This window comes from Schistocerca serialis, chromosome 2, assembly GCF_023864345.2.
Source record: "Schistocerca serialis cubense isolate TAMUIC-IGC-003099 chromosome 2, iqSchSeri2.2, whole genome shotgun sequence".
NCBI classification, from domain to species: Eukaryota; Metazoa; Arthropoda; class Insecta; order Orthoptera; family Acrididae; genus Schistocerca; species Schistocerca serialis.
The window spans coordinates 212,848,804-212,874,089 of NC_064639.1; the positions used below are offsets into that span (position 1 = coordinate 212,848,804).

At 42.3% G+C, this 25,286-nt stretch overlaps 1 protein-coding gene across 1 annotated transcript in view; it reads left to right on the plus strand.

The window, feature by feature from the left end:
- Nucleotides 1-25,286, plus strand: part of LOC126455847 (uncharacterized transporter slc-17.2-like) — a 584,529-nt gene that overhangs the window by 257,403 nt on the left and 301,840 nt on the right. The window contains exon 5 of the mRNA XM_050091608.1: nucleotides 8,075-8,159. Coding sequence (XP_049947565.1) covers nucleotides 8,075-8,159 — 85 coding nt within the window. The remainder of the gene's footprint in view (nucleotides 1-8,074; nucleotides 8,160-25,286) is intronic.

The window sequence follows — 25,286 nt, forward strand, 5'->3', positions numbered from 1 at the left end:
TACAGGAACCAGATGGCAGTTATAAGAGTCGAGGGGCATGAAAGGGAAGCAGTGGTTGGGAAAGGAGTGAGACAGGGTTGTAGCCTCTCCCCGATGTTATTCAATCTGTATATTGAGCAAGCACTAAAGCATACAAAAGAAAAATTCGGAGTAGCAATTAAAATCCATGGAGAAGAAACAAAAACGTTAAGGTTCACCGATGACATTGTAATTCTGTCAGAGACAGCAAAGGACTTGGAAGAGCAGTTGAACGGAATGGACAGTGTCTTGAAAGGAGGATATAAGATGAACATCAACAAAAGCAAAACGAGGATAATGGAATGTAGTCGAGTTAACTCGGGTGATGCTGAGGGAATTAGATGAGGAAATGAGACACTGAAACTAGTAAAGGCGTTTTGCTGTTTTGGGATCAAAATAACTGATGATGGTCGAAGTGGAGAGGATATAAAATGTAGCCTGGCAATGGCAAGGAAAGCGTTCCTGAAGAAGAAAAATTTCTTAACATCGAGTATAGATTTAAGTGTCAGGAAGTCTTTTCTGAAAGTATTTGTATGGAGTGTAGCCATGTATGGAAGTGAAACATGGACGATAAATAGTTTGGACAAGAAGAGAATAGGAGCTTTCGAAATGTGGTGCTACAGAAGAATGCTGAAGATTAGATGGGAGGATCACATAACTAATGAGGAGGTATTTAACAGAATTGGGGAGAAGAGGAGTTTGTGGCACAACTTGACTAGAAGAAGGGATCGGTTGGTAGGACATGTCCTGAGGCATCAAGGGATCACAAATTTAGCATTGGAGGGCAGCATGGAGGGTAAAAATCGTAGAGGGAGACCAAGAGATGAATACACTAAGCAGATTTAGAAGGATGCAGGCTGCAGTACGTACTGGGAGATGAAGAAACTTGCACAGGATAGAGTAGCATGGAGAGCTGCGTCAAACCAGTCTCAGGACTGAAGACCACAACAACAACAACAACATGGGCAAGGAATGCTGTTCAGTATGTCCTCCCATGAACATACGCGAAGCCGAAGTGATCATCAGCCATCGAGCAGTCGGTGTAAATCACTTCATGGCGTCGGTACATGTGAAGAATCGAGAGGAAGTGGCAGTGGTGAACCGGGGGGTCAATTGAGCCCTTAGGGTCATGTGAAAGGTCCAGCCACGACCTAGGTGTACACCATGGAGGTGTACATGAATGGACCTCAAGTATAGGTGGTAAAGGCAAGGACTCCAGTTCGGAAAGAAGGGATCGGACACGAACTGCAATTGGAAGCCCTGACCTGGGCCGCCGATGCGGGAGATGAACCGCCTTGGGTGGGAAATGGAGACGGTAATTCGGATGTGCAGGAGAACTACGAACGTGTGCCACGTAACTGGCCAGCAGTTGTGCACGCCTAACCTGTAATGGAGGGACTCCGGCCTCCGCCAGGACGCTGGTTACCCGACTCGTCCTAAAAGCTCCCGTCGCTAGCTGAAAGCCACAGTGGTGCACTGCGTAGAGTAAACGCAACGCTGAGAGCGCCGCCGAAGCATAAACAAGACTAGTATGAAAGCTTTCACGACCGGATGACATATCTTCTGGTAAACCTTCCGGGATGTAAGGTCGTGGTCCATGAAACTCTTCAGCTCCTAACGTTTCGTCCAGAGCTGCGCTGGACATCTTCAGAGGGGTGTTTCTCCTCCGGTGAGTCTTGCCGAGTCGGCAAGACCCACCGGAGGAGAGACACCCCTCTGAAGATGTCCAGCGCAGCTCTGGACGAAACGTTAGGAGCTGAAGAGTTTCATGGACCACGACCTTACATCCCGGAAGGTTTACCAGAAGATAAACAAGACTCCCATAGTCAAGACGGGATTGAACAGAGGCTCTGTAGAGCTGCAACGTCGTAGAGCGATCTGCACCTCAGTTGGTGTTTCTCAGGCAGCGGAGGGCATCAATGTGCTGTCTCACACAAGCCTGCGAACCTGAGAGGAGTTCACAAAACTTCATTGGACTGTTCTTCCTCATCCAACCTGCAGCCTGTCTCTGCCACCTCCTGGCTTCCATCCGTTTGGCCCGAGGAAGGACGCAATCCGCGGGAAGCAGTACGTGAATGATGGGGAGTATATTGGTGCAGCAAGACACTGGCTCCGACCTCGACCAGTACAGTAATGCAGGCATACACCCCCTTCCAGGAAGATGGCTTAAGAGCGTCGCATTGAACGGAGATTACGTTCAAAAATAGAATTTTATAGCCGAAAGAGTGGGGTATAATATGGAATATTGGAGTCCTTAATAAAGCCAACCTTAAAAAAGGGATTGCATTACCTATTGAAAGCCCCTCGTATGTACCAAAAATATTTTTTTAATTTTTTATTATTTTTTTTTACTTCGTTTTCTAGACAGATACTTGACAGGAACGTGCCCGTCTGAGGTCCAGCAGGATTAACAATTGCTTGGCCACAAATAATTCGAAAGGTATCTTCATCCTCTAAAAGAAGATCATATCGAAGAAATGTCAGGCTTCTTGTCTCCTTCCTTCTATTCGCCCTTTTGTTCGACCACAATGTATGTTTTGTTCTTTTTCGTGTTAAGCTTTAACATGACATATATTGTGGAGGCTGCAGAGGAAACAAGGAGAGCCGATTTCGTTTTAGCACTCGATGCCCGGAAATCTTGCTCTCTGTGCGTAGCCTGTTAATGTGTGCCTCATGGTGCGTCTGAACACACAGAACCTTTCCCACTAACTTCGGTGTTCGCTTTCGTTGCACGCTTCTAGGAACATACAATTATGCAATTATAGCTGAAAGCTGTAATTGGTAGCAACAGATGAACTACAGTGACGACCTACGCCACCAGTGGGATTGACAGCAGGGAAACGTGTGGCCCACGCCGACCCGGATCTCGTGGTATCGGACATATCTGCTAGATGTGAATCTTTGGCACCACAAACGGCACTTCCGCTCACAAGGCGCATTCTCGCATCTCAAAATCTTAATGAAACTTAAACAGCGTTGTGCACTGTAATTTCCAACTTAAACTTGCCCTGCAGATGCTGAGATACTCGACAATCTTGCAAGTCCCTGCACGAAAGTGTATTTAACTTTATTGTGCTTCCACCGTAAATGCTATCGTCTTCCTGATACCACCAAATACAGCGAACGCGAAAATTAAATGCGCAAGAAATTAGGAATTGCTGAAGCACAAAAATTACATGCAGTCGTAGTATAGCGCTCTCCTGCTCAGCTTTGAGGTACTGAAAATATTGCATTGTGGAACCACTATAGGCTGCTTAATGTATACATTTTTAATTAGGCGACTACGTACAGTCACACGGACATTGTCGGTTCTGCAAAAGATTGATTACAGCCAAAGCTTACGCAGCCACAGGAGGGGTCGTGTGATCAGAACACATTCAGTAGAAGGGTTTATAAAATAAAAGCAAACCACCTTCAGTCACAAATCGGAATTTTAATTTTTCAACGTACGATGGATTTCGAGCCTTAACGCTGATCTTCAGCTGTTTGATAAATATATAACCTTTTCGTCCGGTGCATAAGATCTTTCAAATGCTCCGCAGATAGAAGTCTAGTGCGTGTAAGTCCACAGAACGTGGAAATTAAAGAATTAATCCAGTTCTTCTTATTCATGTGTCACGGAATGTGTTACACTCTAAAACAAAACAAAAAAGAGAAACGACGCACCATGAAGGAATTATCCAGACGGGACGGAAGTTGGTAAGTGTGATGTACATGTACAATCAAAGAAATGATTACAATTTCCGAGAAATTGGATGATTTATTAAAGAGAAAGAACTTCACAAACTGAGCAGGTCAATAACGCGTTGATCCAATTCTGGCCCCTATGGAAGATTCTTAGACTGGTTGGATGTACTCCACAGGGATGTCGTGCCAAATTCCGTCCAGATCGTCAAAATACCGAGCTGGTTGGATGGCCGTACCTGTAATGCTCCAAAAGTTCCTAATTGGGGACAGATCCTGCGACCTTGCTGGCCAAGGTAGGGTTTGGCAAGCACGAAGACAAGCAGTCGAAGCTCTCGACGTTTGCGAGCGTACATTATCTTGCTGGAATGAAGCCCAAGATGCCTTGCATGAAGTGCAACAAAATGAGGTGTAGAATATCGTCTACGTACCGCTGTGCTTTTAGAGTGCAAAAGATGACAACCAGAGGGGTCCTACTATAAAATGATATGAAACCTCAGGCCATCATCTCCTGTGGTTGGCCAGTGTGGCGGGCGACAGTTAGTTGGTACCCCACCGCTGTCTAGGGCGTCCGTAGATATGTCTTCATTGGTCATAGAGGCTCATTTCAAAGAGGGACTGACGACGAAGACAATTCTACTCCAGTCAATGAGATTCCAAGGCAAAAACGTGTCTGGAGACGCCCACAACAGCTCTGATATACCAACCTGTCGACTGCCATACAGCCAGACAGTTAGGAGTGGTAGTTTGGGGATCCATTTCTTTCAGAACAGGATCCCTATGGTTGTCAACCGCGGCATCCCTACACCAAAGCAGTACGTCGACGATATTCTCCGCCGCGGCTTCATGACAAACCATCCTGGACTTACATTTCAGCAAGATAATGCCTGCCTACACAGGGCGAGAGCTGGCTGACCTCGTGCTAGTCAAACCTTACCTTGACCAGCAAAGTGTCGGCCCCGGTAGCTGAGTGGTCAGTGTGACAGACTGTCAATCCTAAGGGCCCGGGTTCGATTCCCGGCTGGGTCGGAGATTTTCTCCGCTCAGGGACTGGGTGTTGTGTTGTCCTAATGATCATCATTTCATCCCCATCGACGCGCAGGTCGCCGAAGTGGCGTCAAATCGAAAGACCTGCACCAGGCGAGCGGTCTGCCTGCCGGGAGGCCCTAGCCACACGACATTTCCATTTTTACCAGCAAAGTCGTCGTATCCCTACCCCAATGAGAACGTTTGGAGCATTATGGGCAGGGCCCTACAATAACTTGGAGATTTTAACGATCGAACTCGCCAGTTGAGTAGAATTGGACATAGTATCCATCAGGAGGACATCTGACAGCTCCATCAATTAATGGCAAGTCGAATAACTGCTTGCATAAGCCCAGTGGTGGATCAACACCTTACTGACTTGCTCAGTTTGTGAAGCTCTTTCTCTTGACTAAATCATCCAATTTTTGTGAAACAGAAATCGGTTGTTTGTACGTATATGTAGACGACATCTGTGGATTTCCATCCCATTTGGATAATTCATTCGTGGTGAGTTTTTTTGGTGTTAGAGTGGATTCAAAAGACGCTTTAACCGTATTTAACCACTTTGGTATTGTCTAGCAAACAAATGAAGCAGAATGCTTATCTGGTGCCACAGTAACCAACACCGTTTGGTTTAGGCCTGTTGTTGTTGTTGTGTTGTTGTGGTCTTCAGCCCTGAGACTGGTTTGATGCAGCTCTCCATGCTACTCTATCCTGTGAAAGCTTCTTCATCTCCCAGTACTACTGCAACCTACATCCTTCTGTATCTGTTTGGTGTATTCATCTCTTGGTCTCCCTCTACGATTTTTACCCTCCACGCTGCCCTCCAATACCAAATTGGTGATCGCTTAGTGCCTCAGGACATGTCCTACCAACCGATCCCTTCTTCTAGTCAAGTTGTGCCACAAACTTCTCTTCTCCCCAATCCTATTCAGTACTTCCTCATTAGTTATGTGATCTACCCTTCTAATCTTCAGCATTCTTCTGTAGCACCACATTTCAAAAGCTTCTATTCTCTTCTTGTCCAAACTATTTATCGTCCATGTTTCATTTCCATACATGGCTACACTCCATACAAATTTTAGTTAATTAAAAGCCAAATTGGTACCCCTTAACAGGTTTATTTAAAAAGCACTCTTTTGCTCGCGGGTTGACCACGCATACGTGTCACATTTCGTATAATTATACATATTTCACATATATTTAACACATTTCGCACATAAATACTAAAAGGTCGTTTTCGAACATTATTACAAGTCGCATCTTGTTATCTCCACTCCTAAGAGTACTATGGGTATCTTACACCCACATTGTTTTTATTCATATAATGTGTCATATATGTACGAAATTTGGTTCATACGTTTCAGAGTTATACTTTCATGTCATCTCTTTTTACCCCCCACCTACATCCATAGGGGTGGTAGGGGAGTCTATCACAGTAATGTTTTTCCAGATGGCAAGTGAGATGAGTGCTAAGTTCGATAGAAACTGCTTCAGACATGGCAGAGATATATTGTTATGGTACTGTCTTTGCACTCCCACTTTCCACCAATGGGGCTAAAACGTCATTGAGGCTATCACCAACGTACCTAGTGCCCAACGTGCATACATTGGTTTCTATAAATATATAGATGAATAATGCATCACGATTTGGGATTATCACCATATCTTTAGGGGATTTTATGATGACAGGAATGGGGTTGACTACCTTCTTTGAATATAGAGTTGAATTACTGACCAAAATAGGTGTGTACCGTACATATACTACATATATTGCGCTTAGCTATACCCACAACTGTAAGTGTGGCTGAAGCCTAGCTGTCGTTGTTGATGAGAATGGTATTGTGTTCGTAATGCATATACGGATGAGAGACAAGTCTATGATCTCTACAATGTATCTGACATCATTTACAAGTCATTGATGCTAGAATGAGGGAAATGCAGTTCTCATTCTTTCATCCATCTTATACTAGCGAACCCAGCAATATTTTGCAGTTGCTAAACGTGTATGGGAATTGGATAGTGTCCTAACCTTATTCTACTCCCTCTCTCTGTCCATCACATCCCCCCCCCTCGCTTCACCTCCTTCTCACCCTCTCTGTCTCCATTTTCTTCCCCCCCCCCCCCCCCCCGTCTCTACACATCTACTCCTCCCTTCTCTATGATCTTGAACACTGTCAATTGTTAATGTAAATTCAAATTCCTTAGTACTTAGTATTCTAATTATAAATGATAAACCATAATACAACTTTTCTACTTTCTGTGAAGACCGACTGAGAGGAAGAAAACAAAACATGACATTGTTATATTTACAATTTTTGTTTATATATATGCATAATCAGAAAGAATGTGTATGTGAGAAACAATATTTCTAATGGTTTAAATGTCCTTGGTTTTCTTTCTCACCGTCGATTTTACCAGAAAACTTAAACATTGTTGTTTAAAAAAATATATTACCATGTCTTCACAAATGTTTATTAGAGTGTACTGTAAAAGTTTGAAGTAAAATGGCCAAGAACTTTTCGAGTTCTCGCTAACAACGTTCCCTATTATACATTATGTATACACTTACATATTACATATATTAAAAACATATAGCGTATGTCCATCCGAATGCTTGTTAGAGTAACGTGTAAAAATTTTAAGTAAATCAATCAAGAACTTTTTGCGATTTTTGGTAACAACGTTTCCCCTTTATCTATTACACATATTTTATATATATTTAAAAAATATATAGCCTATGTCCATACGAATGTCTATTAGAGTGTGCAGTAAAAATTGGAAGTAAATTGGTTAAGAACATTTTTTCCAGAATTTTGCTAACTACGTTTTCCTATTTTTTATATATATATATATATATATATATATATATATATATATATATATATATATATATATATATATATATATCAGAAATATACAGCCTTTGTCCAACCTAAGGTTCATTAGAGTAGCATGTAAAAATTTTAAGAAAATCTGTCTGGACACATTCAAGATTCTATTTATAACTGTGAAGTTAAACACCAATTTTAATTGATGCAGCATTAAAAATGCTGTAGTAGTTCTTTAGTAATGATTTAATTTGAAGTAAATATGTTAGGTTTAAGTAGTTCTAAGTTCTAGGGGACTGATGACCTCAGCTGTTAAGTCCTATAGTGCTCAGAGCCATTTGAAACCGTTTTTCGAAAAGATAGGGCCCCAGCAGTTATTCTAACATGCGCGTATTCGAACGCAACATCGTGTCAAAATTTCAAAGTAATCTCAGGAGAATTGGCATGGATTTAATATTTCGAACAAAACAACGTTTACAATTTTATTTACGTGGATTTTGGCATGTGTGTTTCAGGGCGCTGTGTGGCCTTCCCTACACGCCCTAGGAGCTGCCTGGTATCCTCCTCTTCAGCGCACCGGATACATCGCTCTTTATTCCAGTGAGTTCCAATAGCTGTCGCATACTTACTTTTCCTATTTTCGTTCACTAACGTATTGTACCATCATAGTCCATTACTGTTCTACATATCTAATCTTACAACTTATGTTTACATCATGTAGTTCCACTCCAGGTTATTATATTTACACTGTGGAGTTAATATTTCTTTCAGCGTTCTGGTCTGAGTAAGTTGTTCGGACATACCCGTATTTGGTTGATTTCCAATGTGTCCACTTGACCATAAGTAACAGATAGATAATAGAAAACATGTACACTGTTTCTTACAACAAAATACAGCCTATGTTGAAATAAATGTTTATTGGAGTGCCCCGTATAGAACTGAAGTGAATTGGTCAAGAACTTGCCGAGATTTTTGCTAACAACGGGAGAACTCTTCACTGAGAAAAACTATTTGTTCCACAGAAGCGTGTTGCAAGGATAAAAAATCATGCACACTCTAGAACAAGGACTGGTAATCCGACAGGTATTTCTCTGCCTGGCGATCTGTCGTTCAAAACAGTCACCTTCTTTGTACGAGAACCACGCGTGACACTGAAGACAGTAGAGAAAATTGTAAATCTTTCTTTGTCGATTTTTGTTACATTCACCATTAGCCCAAACGTAGCACCATCAGATCCTCACCTGTCGTGTCCTGAGACTTGTCATCAAGGAGGTCATTTTCAAAATGACGACAGACTTTGCAGCCATTGGTGAGACAGCAGGATAAGCCTTAGGAATAGGAGGCATTGTATAACGGCGGAAAAAAATTATGAGTCGTGATTTTTATTTGAATATGTGATGTATTTCGAGTTCTAGAGCTCATGTTCAGGTGCTTAGGCATCAATTTACATTATTTTTAAAAACATCCTTTTAAGCGTTATATTGGTATATTACAAGGCAGTACACTGTGCTGTAATATAGCTACAACTTTTACAAAATTAGAACAAAAAGAGAATTACTTACTGTTTCAGGAGTTGTTACGTAGTTTCTACTTACTGGATTTGACAAAATATAAATGTACATTGTAATGTTGTTGCTTTAATTTGATCTGAAAGCGGTGCTGATATTCAAGACCATAAAAGTGGGTAAAAAGCTGTGAGCTGTCTGGGGAAGTTAACCTTGCATTACTGAGCAACTGTTTCACCAGGTATCCAGTCTAGCTTACCAAATTCGCAACCAGACTAACATTAATTAAAATCTTCTAATCGTCATACGACAACCGGTGATATTATGTCCCATAGTGCTCAGAGCCATTTGAACTATTTGTTACGCCCCACAGTGCTCAGAGCCATTTGAGCCTTTTGAACCTATGAAAGAGGAAGCCGCCTGGTAGAATTTTTCTCAGAGCATAACTTAATCATAGCTAACACTTGGTTCAAGAATCATAAAAGAAGGTTGTATACATGGAAGAGGCATGGAGAAACTGGAAGGTGTTAGATAGATTATATAATGGTAAGACAGAGATTTAGGAACCAGGTTTTAAATTGTAAGACATTTTCAGGGGCAGATGTGGACTCTGACCACAATCTATTGGTTATTAACTGTAGATTAAAACTGAAGAAACTGCAAAAAAATGGGAATTTGAGGAGATGGAACCTGGATAAACGGACTAAACCAGAGGTTGAACAGAGTTTCAGGGACAGCATAAGGGAACAATTGATAGGAATGGGGGAAAGAAATACAGTAGATGAAGAATGGGTAGCTTTGAGAGATGAAATAGTGAAGGCAGCAGAGGATCAAGTAGGTAAAAAGACGAGTGCTAATAGAAATCCTTGGGTAACAGAAGACATATTGAATTTAATTGATGAAAGGAGAAAATACAAAAATGCAGTAAATGAAGCAGGTAAAAAGGAATACAAACGTCTCAAAAATGAGATCGAAATGAAGTGCAAAATAGCTAGAGGACAAATGTAAGGATGTAGGCGTAGATCACTAGGGGTAAGATAGATACAGCCTACAGGAAAATTAAAGAGACCTTTGGAGAAAAAAGAATCACTTGCATGAATATCAAGAGCTCAGATGGAAGCCCAGTTCAAAACAAAGAAGGGAAAGCAGAAACGTGGAAGGAGTATATAGAGGGTCTATACAAGGGCGATGTTCTTGAGGACAATATTATGGAAATGGAAGCGGAGGTAGATGAAGATGAAATAGGAGATATGATACTACGTGAAGAGTTTGACAGAGCACTGAAAGACCTAAGTCGAAACAAGGCCCCTGGAGTAGACAACGTTCCATTAGAACTACTGATAGCCTTGGGAGAACCAGTCCTGACAAAACTCTACCATCTGGTGAGCAATATGTATGAGACAGGCGAAATACCCTCTGACTTCAAGAAGAATATAATAATTCCAATCCCAAAGAAAGCAGGTGTTGACAGATGTGAAAATTACCGAACTATCAGTTTCATAAGCCACGGCTGGAAAATACTAACACGAATTCTTTACAGTCGAATGGAAAAACTGGTAGAAGCCGACCTCGGGGAAGATCAGTTTGGATTACGTAGAAATGTTGGAACACGCAAGGCAATACTGATCCTACGACTTATCTTAGAAAATAGATTAAAGAAAGGCAAACCTACGTTTCTAGCATTTGTAGACTTAGAGAAAGCTTTTGACAATGTTGACTGGAATAATCTCTTTCAAATTCTGAAGGTGGCAGGGGTAAAATAAAGGGAGTGAAAGACTATTTACAATTTGTACGGAAACCAGATGGCAGTTATAAGGGTCGAGGGCCATGAAAGGGAAGCAGTGGTTGGGAAGGGAGTGAGACAGGGTTGTAGCCTCTCCCCGATGTTATTCAATCTGTATATTGAGCAAGCAGTAAAGGAAACAAAAGAAAAATTGGGAGTAGGAATTAAAATCCATGGAGAAGAAATAAAAAGTTTGAGGTTCGCTGATGGCATTGTAATTCTGTCAGGGACAGCATAAGACCTGGAAGAGCAGTTGAACGGAATGGACAGTGTCTTGAAAGGAGGATGTAAGACGAACATCAATAAAATCAAAACGAGGGTAATGGAATGTAGTCGAATTAAATCGGGTGATGCTGAGGGAATTAGATTAGGAAATGAGGCGCTTGAAGTAGTAAAGCAGTTCTGCTATTTGGGGAGCAAAATAACTGATGATGGTCGAAGTAGAGAGGATACAAAATGTAGACTGGCAATGGCAAGGAAAGCGTTTCTGAAGAAGAGAAATTTGTTAACATCGAGTATAGATTTAAGCGTCAGGAAGTCGTTTCTGAAAGTATTTGTATGGAGTTTAGCCATGTATGGAAGTACATAACTAATGAGGAGGTATTGAATAGAATTGGGGAGAAGAGAAATTTGTGGCACAACTTGACTAGAAGAAGGGATCGGTTGGTAGGACATATTCTGAGGCATCAAGGTATCATCAATGTAGTATTGGATGGCAGAGTGGAGGGTAATAATCGTAGAGGGAGACCAAGAGATGAATACATTAAGCAGATTCAGAAGGATACAGGTTGCAGTAGGTTCTGGGAGATGAGGAAACTTGCACAGGATAGAGTAGCATGGAGAGCTGCATCAAACCAGTCTCTGGACTGAAGACTACAACAACAAGAACAACATTTATCTACATATCGTGAGCATTGGTTCTTTACTTACGTCATATTACAATAGCTGCCTTAAAAATTTACATTGCAAAATCCTGGAATGCCGTTAGTAAAGAAACAGTGTTCTCGACACATAAATCAATGTAGACATCTGAATATAGGCTGTCAGGTATCTTGAAATGTCATCATGGAAAAATAAACGTTTATAAAAGCAACCGGTTGCAGCTAATTCATGATAAAGCACCTTCAGTTTCAACAGTTGCAGTGTTCTAGTACGTCCACAGTGGACAAGAATTCTCTACTAATATTAATACGAGAAAGAATACAGAGACAAAATACCACAATGAGACAGGCTATCTCAGTCGATAAGCAGTATCTTTTCGATTTTTAGCCACAAGCAAGTCATTAGAGTGTTTGAAATTTAGTGTGTTAACATACACAAACATTATTAAAAGAGTTTTTGAAATATTTGTTCAAAAATACTTTCGAGGACTGATGTCATGCAGTATCATTGGAAAACGACTACTATTACACAGATTTTGTCGATAATGTGCTTTTCGTGGCACCAGTGCTATTGGTTCACGCACCTTATTTGCTTGCGTCCTCCACTGTCTCGTTCCTCTCGAGTCTTCAGCGCGTAGAAATCGGCAAAAATCCGGGTTGTAGGCAAAACATGTAACAATTCCCGTGACACTATTAATCAGCCATAGATGGCTTATTCTTGATTTCTCTTTTATTTACGCAGCAGATTCTCTCAAATGCATCTCGGGAGCAGCACATACAGAGCAGCGCATATACTGGCTGGAGGGGCAAGTTAAATTCATATCCCCTCCACCTTATTTGCTTACCTCCTCCACTGTCTTGTCTCTCTCGAATCTTTAGTGGGTAGAAATCGGCAAAAATCGGATGCCTTAGATCGGGAAGCTTATTATTTGGCTTAGCACCCGCTCGCCAACCTTTGCAATCCTACAGTACCGTAGCGAAGTAGAAGCAAGAACTCGACTATTGAACACTGAGCGTGAAGTGTAGGAGGCAGCTGCGTAAACCAAGAGCACTGGTACCACGTAAACCATATTACCGAGAACTTCCGTGCAATAGTAGTTGTTTTCCTGTGATACTTCGGCAGTGAAACAGGCGATATTGAAACCTCCACCAGGGATACAAATTTATTCACAACGATATGAAAGCCATGTGACAAGAATTTTTAATGGTGCATGCTGTTTACAATGTCCATCACTTGAAAATGACATGACACAGGTGCCCACCATTTTTTTCACACACGTTTCAAGTCTTTTACTGGAATTATACGTCACATCTTGCACTACTGGCGCTGAAATTAGATTAACTTCCTCCCGAATTTGATCCTTCAGTTCCTGGATGGTGTGTAGTGAGTCATTCTGGAAGATCTGAAATATCAAACGACCACAAGGAAGATATCACATACTGAAAGGTCAGAGGATCTTGAAGTCCAGGGGATGTCCCCTTTCTTCTAGATGAGCTTACCAGGAAAGATGTTACATAATGCCTTAATGGAATGCCGATAGGTATGGCATGTGGCCCCGTTGGAAGGATATATTTGCAGTTACAGAAAGATCAGCAAGCTGTCCCACTAGGGAATGGTTCGTCATGTGAGCATTCCACTCTTCATTCACAGTAACAACATTGCCACGACCATTTAAAAAAAAAAAAAGTAAGGCGCTATGATTCCAAACGATGATACGCTACACCACACTGTCACTTTCTGAGTGTGGAGTGCGTTTTATGAAGCTTTCAGGATTTTAACATGGCCAGTATCTGAAGTTTGATTGTTAACAAACCCTGACGCATAAAAGCTGGCCTCATCGTTTATGATCAGATTTTAGCACGGACCCGGATTGTCGTTCATAGGCTCCAGCAATTCCTGGCAAAATCCTAATGTCTTTTTGAGAGGTCGTCGGCACTCAGTTTGAGCTCTATCTGAATTTTGGGTGGGTGGTAGTGCACTTCCTTACGGAATATTCGCTGTATGCTACGATCCTTTATGTCAAGTTGCAGCCCATACTTGCGTGCCTAACTCCTGGGACTTCGGCTAAAGGCTTCTTCCCCTCTTGAAACATTCTGTGGTGTGCACACGAGTTTTGCACGTCCACCCCTCTTCCTCGCCTTTCCACTCTTTTTCCTCAGAATTCTGTACGCACACTTCGATAGCATATGACGACGAGAAAGGGAGGCATGCCGAAAGAGATTGTAGTGAGCGCGAACACGTTGTGCGGTCACGTGGTTGTCGTTTTTGAAAACACCTTCACAGCAACAGCGCGTTTTTCATCGGTCAACGACGGCATCACTACTGAACATCGGTACAGGGTCAATGGCAAAGGTCTGTTGTCCAGACGGTACCAACCCCTTTACTCTGATTTCGAGATTATTGAAAATTGGGGTAGCATCTGCGGTTTGACCAATGACGTCAGAAGTTACAAGAATGATGTATTGCACAGATTTAACAAATTTTTTTGGAAATTTCTGGTAAGGTCTTGTGGGACAAAAGTGCTGAGGTCATCGGTCCCTAAGCCTAAACAATACTTAATCTAACTTAAACTAACTTACGCTATGGATAACACACACAACCAAGCACGAGGAAGGACTCGAACCTCTGACGGAGGGAGCCTCACGGGCCGTGATGGGCGCCTGAGACCGCGCACCTACACCGCGCGGCGGATTTAACAGCAAAGACGAATATTGAGAAAGGAAGGAAGGTAGGACAGAGCAAACAGGTGGTAGACATATAGTAGGTACATTCATATTTCGAACATAATCGCTTCTTTGAGTCGTAGTATCTTATTCTTCAGTTTAACTATACAGGTAGTATGGGATACAAATTTTATATATGTCGATTTTTTTTAGCCTTCGCGTAGTTCATTTTAAGTACAGGTGCCAGTGTTGTTGTTGTGGTCTTCAGTCTTGAGACTGGTTTGATGCAGCTCTCCATGCTAATTTATCCTGTGCAAGCTCCTTCATCTCCCAGTACCTACTGCAACCTACATCCTTCTGAATCTGCTTAGTGTATTCATCTCTTTCTCCTGATAACGACGTCCTCTTGAGTAGTCCCCGCCCGGAGATCCGAATGGGGGACTATTTTACCTCCGGAATATTTTACCCAAGAGGACGCCATCATCATTTAACCATACAGTAAAGCTGCATGCCCTCGGGAAAAATTACGGCCGTAGTTTCCCCTTGCTTTCAGCCGTTCGCAGTACCACAACAGCAAGGCCGTTTTGGTTAGTGTTACAAGGCCAGATCAGTCAATCATCCAGACTGTTGTCCCTGCAACTACTGAAAAGGCTGCTGCCCTTCTTCAGGAACCACACGTTTGTCTGTCCTCTCAACAGATACCCTTCCGTTGTGGTTGCACCTACGGTACGGCTATCTGTATCGTTGAGGCACGCAAGCCTTCCCACCAACGGCAAGGTCCATGGTTCATGTTATGTACGTTGATATTTTCGTCTTTGCTAGCATTAGTTGACTTATACAGGTCAAATGAAGTATGGGATACAAATTTTACACACGTCGGTCTTTCCGCCTTCGCTAGTACTAGTATCAGCTGAAGAATAGGATGCTAATAGTAGCAGAAATGGAAAAAAGCAACAACTGTAACATTTGTACCCCGTACTTCAGTTGACCTACATTGGTCAGCTAAAGAATAGGATACTAGTGCTACCGAAAGTGGAAAAGTTCACATACGTTAAATTTGTATCCTGCAGTTCAGCTGACCAACATAGGTCAGCTGAAGAGTAGGATACTATTGCTAGCGAAACCGGAAAAGTTGACATACCTTAAATTCGTATCCCGTACTGCAGGATCTATGCAGATCAACTGAAGTTTGGGATATACCTCATATGTGTCAACTCAGGTATTCCATGTTAACGTTACTTCTATAATTTTTTTCTTTTCCTTTGTTTTTTGCACCAATGCCCAATTCATCAGTTGAGCTTATAAAGTCGTATCTACAAATGAAAATCAAGAAGCAAAAACTGTCCAGAATGAAAAAATTCTTCCAAAATATCTCAGACTCACTAAGAATGAAAATAAATACCAAATGAATTGGAACGAATAAATGATTTAAATTAATACAAGTGCCAAAAATCGTACGCAATGTCTAGCCCTGTGTTTTAAAAACACGTTCATTTATATCAATTTACAATGATGACACCTCTCCATAGGAGATAACCGATTTATTATCTATGGCTCGAAAATAAAGACATTAATAAAGACAATATTAAGTAAACTATGACGTCATCTGTCAGTGTTGACGGGTTCTATCCCACCTCCAGTTGAACCCTGATTTCTAACTTAACTTGCTAATCTAGGGTTGCCAAATCGCTACTTTCACTGTCGTTCCTGGACGAAATGCCTTTGTAGTAATGACACTGCGGAAACAATATAGATCTGCAGTCTCGGAGAGGAAAATGATTCTTCTCTAACGCTGAAGTTGGGACCACGAGGGCTACCAGAACTCACATACCTCTCCTGGTTGCTTAAACCGTCTCTCTGTCTTTTCTTTTCGGTCGCTTTTTCCGTCCCCTCTGTTCCTGTGCTCATGGCGAGTGCCAACATTGCCACCCCCATGATACGTTCTGATGGCTCACAATCACACACTCGCAGTCATCTCGCAAACGGCGTCTTTGGTGGTACGATTTGCTTATATTACTGTGTAGTTTCACCCACGTCACTTTCTCCTACTAATTATGATACAGGCCATAGATTGCGCCCGTTTCAAAGAAGAACCAGGAAATCCGACAGAGGTAGCCTAGTGTGTAAACCGAATGTTATCTGTATTGGTGCAACCACGGCAACGGAAGGAAGCAGAAGGCGCCCTGTGATAGTGACGACGGATGGAACGATTAAGGTTTGAGGCAGGACGCGCAAGATCGCGAGTTTCTTTGAATCGAATGAGGAAGTTCCTTAAACGAGGGAAGCCACTGGAACCGCTACTCGCAAAGGTCACCGGCCGTCCGCCACAGATAAGCGCCTCGTTATCTGCATGTTCTGCAACACTCGTTACTGGCCGTTCTTGTGCCACCAGAGCCACCATCCAAAGGTTGCATTACTTTCCGTCATTCTAAGTAAGGCTGTCCTCAACCCGGAGGTTGGTTTACATACCGCAGTGCTTTATTAGACACGACCCCACTGGAAGTTAGAATTTGTTAGAGGGTGGATCGGATACTATAATACTGAATTAGGTAGTGTACCGGATACTACAACATTGCTTGTCGTATATCGGATACTGCAATAGTGGTTTGCACACTCAAATCTCAGCAGATAATATCCAGAGACGAAGAAATAATCTTCAGAGTGCTATATCAGGCGCCGGCCGGTGTGGTCGAGCGGTTCTAGGCGCTACAGTCTGGAACCGCGCGCCCTACGGTCGCAGGTTCGAATCCTGCCTCGGGCATGGATGTGTGTGATGTCCTTACGTTAGTTGGGTTTAAGTAGTTCTAAGTTCTAGGGGACCGATGCCTTTTTTTTAATTTATTTATTTTATTTTATTATTTTTTTTTTTTTTTTTTTTTGCTGTATCAGGCACATATACAGGGTGTACCATAGATCGTGACCGCGCCAAATATCTCATGAAATAAGCGTCAAACGAAAAAACTACAAAGCACGAAACTTGTCTAGCTTGAAGAGGGAAACCAGATGGCGCTATGGATGGCCCGCTAGATGCCGCTACCATAGGTCAAACGGATATCAACTGCGGTTTTTAAAAAAAATAGGAAACCATGTTTTTATTACATATTCGTGTAGTACGTAAAGAAATATGAATGTTTTAGCTGGAGCACAGTTTTCGCTTTGTGATAGATGGCGCTGTAATAGCCACAAACATATGGCTCACAATTTTAGACGAACAGTTGGTAACAGGAAGGTTTTTTAAATTAAAATGCGGAACGTAAGTACGCTTGAACATTTTATTTCGGTTGTTCCAATGTGATACATGTACCTTTGTGAGCTTATCATTTCTGAGAACGCATACTGTTACAACGTGATTACCTGTAAATACCACATTAATGCAATAAATGCTCAAAATGATGTCCGTCAACCTCAATACATTTGGCAATACGTGTAACGACATTCCTCTCAACAGCGAGTAGTTCGCCTTCCGTAATGTTTGTACACGCATTGAAAATGCGCTGACGCGTGTTATAAGGCGTTGTCGGTGGATCACGATAGCAAATATCCTTCAAATCCAGGGACATCAGATCTGGTGAACGTGCGGGTCATGGTATGGTGCTTCGGCGACCAATCCACCTGTCATGGTGGAGCTATGTGCAGAACATCCATCATGTTGGAGGTACATCGCCATTCTGTCATGCAGTGAAACATCTTGTAGTAACATCGGTAGAACATTACGTAGGAAATCAGCATACATTGCACCATTTAGATTGCCATCGATAAAATGGCGACCAATTATCCTTCCTCCCATAATGCCGCACCATTCATTAATCCGCCAAGGTCGCTGATGTTCCACTTGTCGCAGCCATCGTGGATTTTCCGTTGCCCGATGGTGCATATTATGCCGGTTTACGTTACCGCTGTTGGTGAATGACGCTTCGTCGCTAAATAGAACGCGTGCAAAAAATTTGTCATCGTCCCGTAATTTCTCTTGTGCCCAGTGGCAGAACTGTACACGACGTTCAAAGTCGTCGCCATGCAATTCCTGGTGCATAGAAATATGGTACGGGTGCAATCGATGTTGATGTAGCATTCTCAACACCGACGTTTTCGAGATTCCCGATTCTCGCGCAATTTGTCTGCTACTTGGGCATCATCATTTGTTGCACGTCGTGGCTGACGTTTCGCATGTGGCTGAACACTTCCTGTTTCCTTAGACAACGTAACTATCCGGCGAACGGTCCGGACACTTGGATGATGTTGTCCAGGATACCGAGCAGCATACATAGCACACGCCCGCTGGACATTTTGATCACAATAGCCATATATCAATACGATATCGACCTTTTCCGCAATTGGTAAACTGTCCATTTTAACACGGGTAATGTATCACGAAGCAAATACCGTCCGCACTGACGGAATGCCACGTGATACCACGTACTTATACGTTTGTGACCATTACAGTGTCATCTATCACAAAGCGAAAAAAGTGGTCCAACTAAAACATTCATATTTCTTTACGCACTACACGAATAAGTTAAAAAAAGGGGGGTTCCTATTTTAAAAAACGCAGTTGATATCACACAATGTAGGCTTTCACGACCGGATGGTACTATTGTTGATAATTCTTCCGGGTTATATGGCTGTGATCCACGGAATTCTTCTATTCCTAACGTTTCGTCCAACGTATTATTGGACGAAACGTTAGAAATAGAAGAATTCCATGGACCACGGCCATATAACCCGGAAGAATTATCAACAACAGCAGTTGATATCCGTTTGAAATATGGCAGCGCCAGCTAGCGGGCCAGCCATAGCGCCATCTGGTTTCCCCCGTCAAGCTAGACGAGTTTCGTTCTTTGTAGTTTTTTCGTTTGATGCTTATTTCGTGAACTATTTTTTCCCGGTCACCATCAATGGACCACGCTGTACGTAATTTTATAGCGTTCAGTCTACAATCACACGGATTAATGAAGAAAAAGAAGGTTTCTGACGAACAGTAATTACAAATATATTTGAGACATCTACATACCTAGAGAAGCAATTTAACTGTAACTTATGATTGATTTGCTTTTTACAATGACGACATCTTGTGTAAAAATCCGAAATGTCAACCAAACTTTTAAAGAATAATCAGATTGGTACATAATCATACGAAACATTTAGCTTGACAAGTCGCATATTTGAAAAAACTTATTACCTTTCTATTGTTTTCTGATCACTGGATAGCTTGAGCCTGGAGCAAACACAATAAACTTTAAATCGTGTCGAAACTATTGAGTTGGGATAAAATCGAAGTATTAAGTACCTAAACTGCGTCTCAAATCGAAATTCTTAAACATATGTAATTCTCACAAATATTGTTACTCATAGAATATTTAGGTCGTTGTTGCAATGGAACAACTACCTGAAATGCCATGTGACGAGAAAAGACAACGCTAAAAGCAATTTTGGTTTGGTATCACAAAAATTGGCGTAGTCTAGTTCTTTAAACTGTTGACAACAGGAACGCTGAATTGTATTTTTCTAGTGTATGATCTTTTGAAAGAAGTGGAGATATTATATTAAAATTTCATATATCTGTTTAATATTGAACATAAATTTTGACTATTATTAATGGCCTCAATTAATAGGTTGAAATGTAAAAGTTGTACTGAATCTGGAGCTGGTACAACATGTTTGCCGGCCGGAGTGGCCGAGCGGTTCTAGGCGCTACAGTCTGGAACCGCGCGACCGCTACGGCCGCAGGTTCGAATCTTGCCTCGGGCATGGATGTGTGTGATGTCCTTAGGCTAGTTAGGTTTAAGTAGTTATACGTTCTAGGGGACTTATGACCAAAGCAGTTAAGTCCCATAGTGCTCAGAGCCATTTGAACCATTTTGAACAACGTGTTTGTCACAGAAACCAGGCAGAGGGCAGAGGGAATTGCTGGGTACTACACTGAAGAGCCAAAACATTATGAACACTGTCCACCGCAAGGTTGAATGCCTCCTGTTGCCATTGTGGGGCCGGCCGGTGTGGCCGTGCGGTTAAAGGCGCTTCAGTCTGGAACCGCGTGACCGCTACGGTCGCAGGTTCGAATCCTGCCTCGGGCATGGATGTGTGTGATGTCCTTAGGTTAGTTAGGTTTAATTAGTTCTAAGTTCTAGGCGACTGATGACCTCAGAAGTTAAGTCGCATAGTGCTCAGAGCCATTTGAGCCATTGTGGGCACGTGACGCAGTAAGGAAAGAACGTAAGCGGAAGAGAGACGAATGGGCGGTCATTGTAGCGAAGATATGGGCCGAAAATGCGAAACTCGACTGATATTAGCGGTTTCCACAAAGGACACGTTGTTGTGGCGCTCTGGCTGGAAACGAGGTCTCTGAAACGGCGAAGTTGGTGTTCTGTTGGCGTACTACTGTCGCGAGCATCTGTGGAAAGATGTTGAAGGATGATGAAATAACGAGTGGGCGTATGAAATAACGAGTGGGCGTATGGTACAGGACGATCATTTCTCGTCACAAAACGTACAGGTCGGAGGATTCCCCACTATGTAGTATGCGTAGCAAAAAGCCTAAATAAATCATGAAGTGTACTGAAACTGGCGGCCGTTTTATTTATGGCAATTGAAACCACTACACAAGTTTCTGCATGGCTGAGACCTGCAAGACATTAATTCGTAGCTCAGTTTCGTCGAGAACATAGAGAACAAACCTAAGTGTTACGTGTCTGCGCGGTTTGTTGAACAGAAACGGAGTTCGAAATGCCGAATGCATGTCAGGCATGACGGAATATGTTACATCAGCCGAGAATTCGAGCTGGCGGTCATTAAGCGCACCTCTGGCCATTAAGACTGCAACGCTATGAAGATGGGATGCAACAAACAGTCATGAAGTGCTTCAATATCGAAATGACTAGCATTTCAGTGCGACTCAAGAAAGTAGTTGGGAGAACTGGCACTAAAATTATTGATGTAATGGAAATCACGTAGTGGATTTCTCCTTCAGAATCTGCATTTGAATACTTTTTGTTTGCGAGGAGGTTATTTGTTTTATGTATTCCAGTCTCAGTCTTGCGGTACAGCTCCTCTCTACAGTCCCCCCCCCCCCCCCCCTTCAACTTCTTTTAGTACCATGATGCCTTAGTACATGTCGCGTCATGGTCTCTCTTCTTCTTCTCAGTGTTTTTCACAAAGGATGTAAGTGCAGATGTTTTCACTGCTGACTGAAAGCAGTGAATTGAACAACAGCACATCAGTATTCAGTTTATTTGCAAACTAATAATTATTGCTATTAGGAGCAATATGTTTTTAGGTTGGTTAGTGCCTCTAAATACCTGCTGCAAGAGCAAGCCATTAACGCTTTTTTCCCTTCTGCAGCAGGTCAGGTGTTGAACTGTCGACGGCTGGACACAAAACGGTTACTCTGTACTGACAGGCGTAGTCCACTTAGAGGTGTAGTTATGACTGCGCAGAAAACATCTGGCAGTAAACCTGTGATGTATTTGCAGGAAGACTGTTAGATGCAGAGAAAAAACAATTAGTACACTGAAGCGAGTACATACACTACTAGCCATTAAAATTCCTACACCAAGAAGAAATGCAGATCATAAACGGGTATTCATTGGACAATTATATTATACTAGAACTGACACGAAATTTGGGTGCATAGATCCTGAGAAATCAGTACCCAGAACAACCACGTCTGGCTGTAATAACGCCCTTGATACGCCTGCGCATTGAGTCAAACAAGCTTGGATGGCGTGTACAGGTACAGCTGCCCATGCAGCTTCAACACGATACCACAGTTCATCAAGAGTAGTGACTGGCGTATTGTGACGAACCAGTTGCTAGGCCACCATTGATCAGACGTTTTCAGTTGGTGAGAGATCTAGAGAATGTGCTGGCCAGGGCAGCAGTCGAACATTTTCTGTATCCAGAAAGGCCCGTACAGGACCTGCAACATGCGGTCGTGCATAATCCTGCTGAAATGTAGGATTTCGCAAGGATCGAATGAATAGTAGAGCCACGGGTCGTAACACGTCTGAAATTGTAACGTCCACTTTTCAAAGTGCCGTCAATGCGAATAAGAGGTGACCGAGATGTGTAACCAATGGCACCACATACCATCACGACGGGTGATACGCCAGTATGGCGATGACGAATACACGCTTCCAATGTGCGTTCACCGCGATGTCGCCAAACACGGATGCGACCATCATGATGCTGTAAACAGAACCTGGATTCATCCGAAAAAATGACGTTTTGCCATTCGTGCACCCTGGTTCGTCGTCGAGTACACCATCGCAGGCGCTTCTGTCTGTGATGCAGCGTCAAGGGTAACCGCAGCCATGGTCTCCGAGCTGATAGTCCATGCTGGTGCAAACGTCGTTGAACTGTTCGTGCAGATGGTGGTTGTCTTGCAAACGTCCCAACCTGTTGACTCAGGGATCGAGACGTGGCTGCACGATCCGTTATAGCCATGCGGATAAGATGCCTGTCATCTCGACTGCTAGTGATACGAGGTCGTTGGGATCCAGCACGGCGTTCCGGATTACCCTCCTGAAGCCACCGATTCCATATTCTGCTAACAGTCATTGGATCTCGACCAACGCGAGAAGCAATGTCGCGATACGATAAACCGCAATCGCGATAGGCTACAATCCGACCTTTATCAAAGTAGGAAACGTGATGGTACGCATTTCTGCGCCTTACACGAGGCATCACAACAACGTTTCACCAGGCAACGCCGGTCAACTGCTGTTTGTGTATGAGAAATCGGTTGGAAACTTTCCTCATGTAAGCACGTTGTACGTGTTACCACCGGCGTCAACCTTGTGTGAATGCTCTGAAAAGCTAAACATTTGCTCATCACAGCATCTTCTACCTGTCGGTTAAATTTCGCGTCTGTAGCACGTCATCTTCGTGGTGTAGCAATTTTAGTGGCCAGTAGTGTATTCAAGGGAGCAATGGTCACAATATCTGCGCTTATACTCCTACCGCCCTGTGTGTGTGTTCTCCCCGTCTCTGTGAATAACCTCCTCATTTCTTATCTGTGCAACTAATGTTCACCATCCGTCTACAGCACCATACTCCAAACACTTCGATTCTCTTCTCAGTTTCCACTAGAGTCCATGATTCACTTCTATACAATGCTGTGCTCTGGACGTTCATTCACAGAAATGTATACCTCAAATTAAGTTGAATGTTTGACATTTGTATACTTCATTTAACTAGGTATACACTTTTTGCCTGCGCTAGCCTGTTTATTATGTTCTCCTTATTTCCTCTGTCACACGAGTTCCTTACTTTGCTTTCAAGATAGAGAATAGTTCCACTCAATTTATGTCGTAGTCTAGAACTCTAATGTTAATTTTACTGCTTGTCTCAGTCCTATTACTCCGCGTCACATACGTTTTTCTTCGGTTTGTTCACAGTCCATATCCTGTGCTCAGTAGATTGTTTATTTCGTGCAATGTGTCCTGCAATTCTTTCTCGCTTCCAGTGAGGATAGCAATATCATCTGCAAATTTTATCGTTGATACTCTTTCGCCCTAAATTTTAAACCCACTGGTGAATCTATCTCTTGATTCCGTCATTAGATCTTCGAGGTACAGATTGAACAGAAGGGAAGAAAGACTGTATCCTTTCTCACACACCGTATTTTTTGAACTTGACGCTTCGTTCTTGGTCTTCCATTTTTATTGTGCCCTCTTGGTCCGTATACATACTGTGTATTATACGTCTTTCCCTATAGGTTACATCAACTTTTCTAAAAATTTCTAACATCTAGCACCATTTAAGACTGTCAAACTTTTTCTTTATGTCTACAAACCCTCGAAGGTTTCTTGGTTTTCCTCTGTCTTACATTATCAACTGGAACGTCAGAACTGGCCCTCTAGTGCCTTTAGCTCTCTTAGTGTGAAACCAATCGTCATCTGATAGATCTTCAGTTTTCTATTCCATTGTTTTGTGTATTATTTTTGTTGCCAACTTTTATGCATGTGTTGTTAAGTTGATTGTACGAAAGTTTGCCCACTTATCTGCCCTTTCTATCTTTGACATTGTGTGGATGATATTTATCTGAGCCTGATAGGATGTCCCCAGTCACACACCAACTTGAATAGTCGTTTGGTTGCCACTTCTCCCAGTGATTGCACAACCTCTGAAGGAATGTTATCTATGCCTTCTGTCTTATTTGTTAACAAGTTTTCTAAAGTTCTGTTAAACTGCGACTAGAATACTGTACCACCAACGCCAGCCGCATCGACTCCCATTTGTTCTTCTATCACTTCATCCGACATTTCCTCCCCCTCATAGAGGCCTTCAACATACTCTTGCCAACTATTCGCTCCGTCCTCTGCGTTTAATAGTGGAACTCCGCTGAATTCTTAATGTTGACTCTTTTGGTTCTAATATCATTGACGGTTGTTCCGATTTTTATGTATATTGTATGTGACCTTCCGACGATTATTTCTCTTTCTATTTGTTCATTCTTTCCTGCAATCATTGCCCCTTAGCTTCCCTGCACTTCTTTATTTCATTCCTAAGTGACTTACATTATGTGTTCCTTACCATTTTTGTACTTCCTTCTTTCATCGACCAATTCAGATATTTCTTCGGTAGCCTAAAGGATTCTTCGCAGTTACCTTCTTCGCTCCTACATTTATCTGTCTAACTTCCATGATTGCCCTTCTCTGTGATATCCTTTTCTCTTCAACTGAATCGCTACTGTGATACTGAATATCGCATTGTCCACAGCGTTAGAGAACTTTTAAAGTACATCATCATTCTCCATTACTTCAGTGTCCCACATATTTCCACACTGTTTCTTCCTGTCGATTCCCTTAAACTTCAGCCTACTCTTCATCAATATTAAATTGTGATTTGAATCTATATCTGCGCCTATGTACGTCTTAAAATCCAATGTATGATTTCG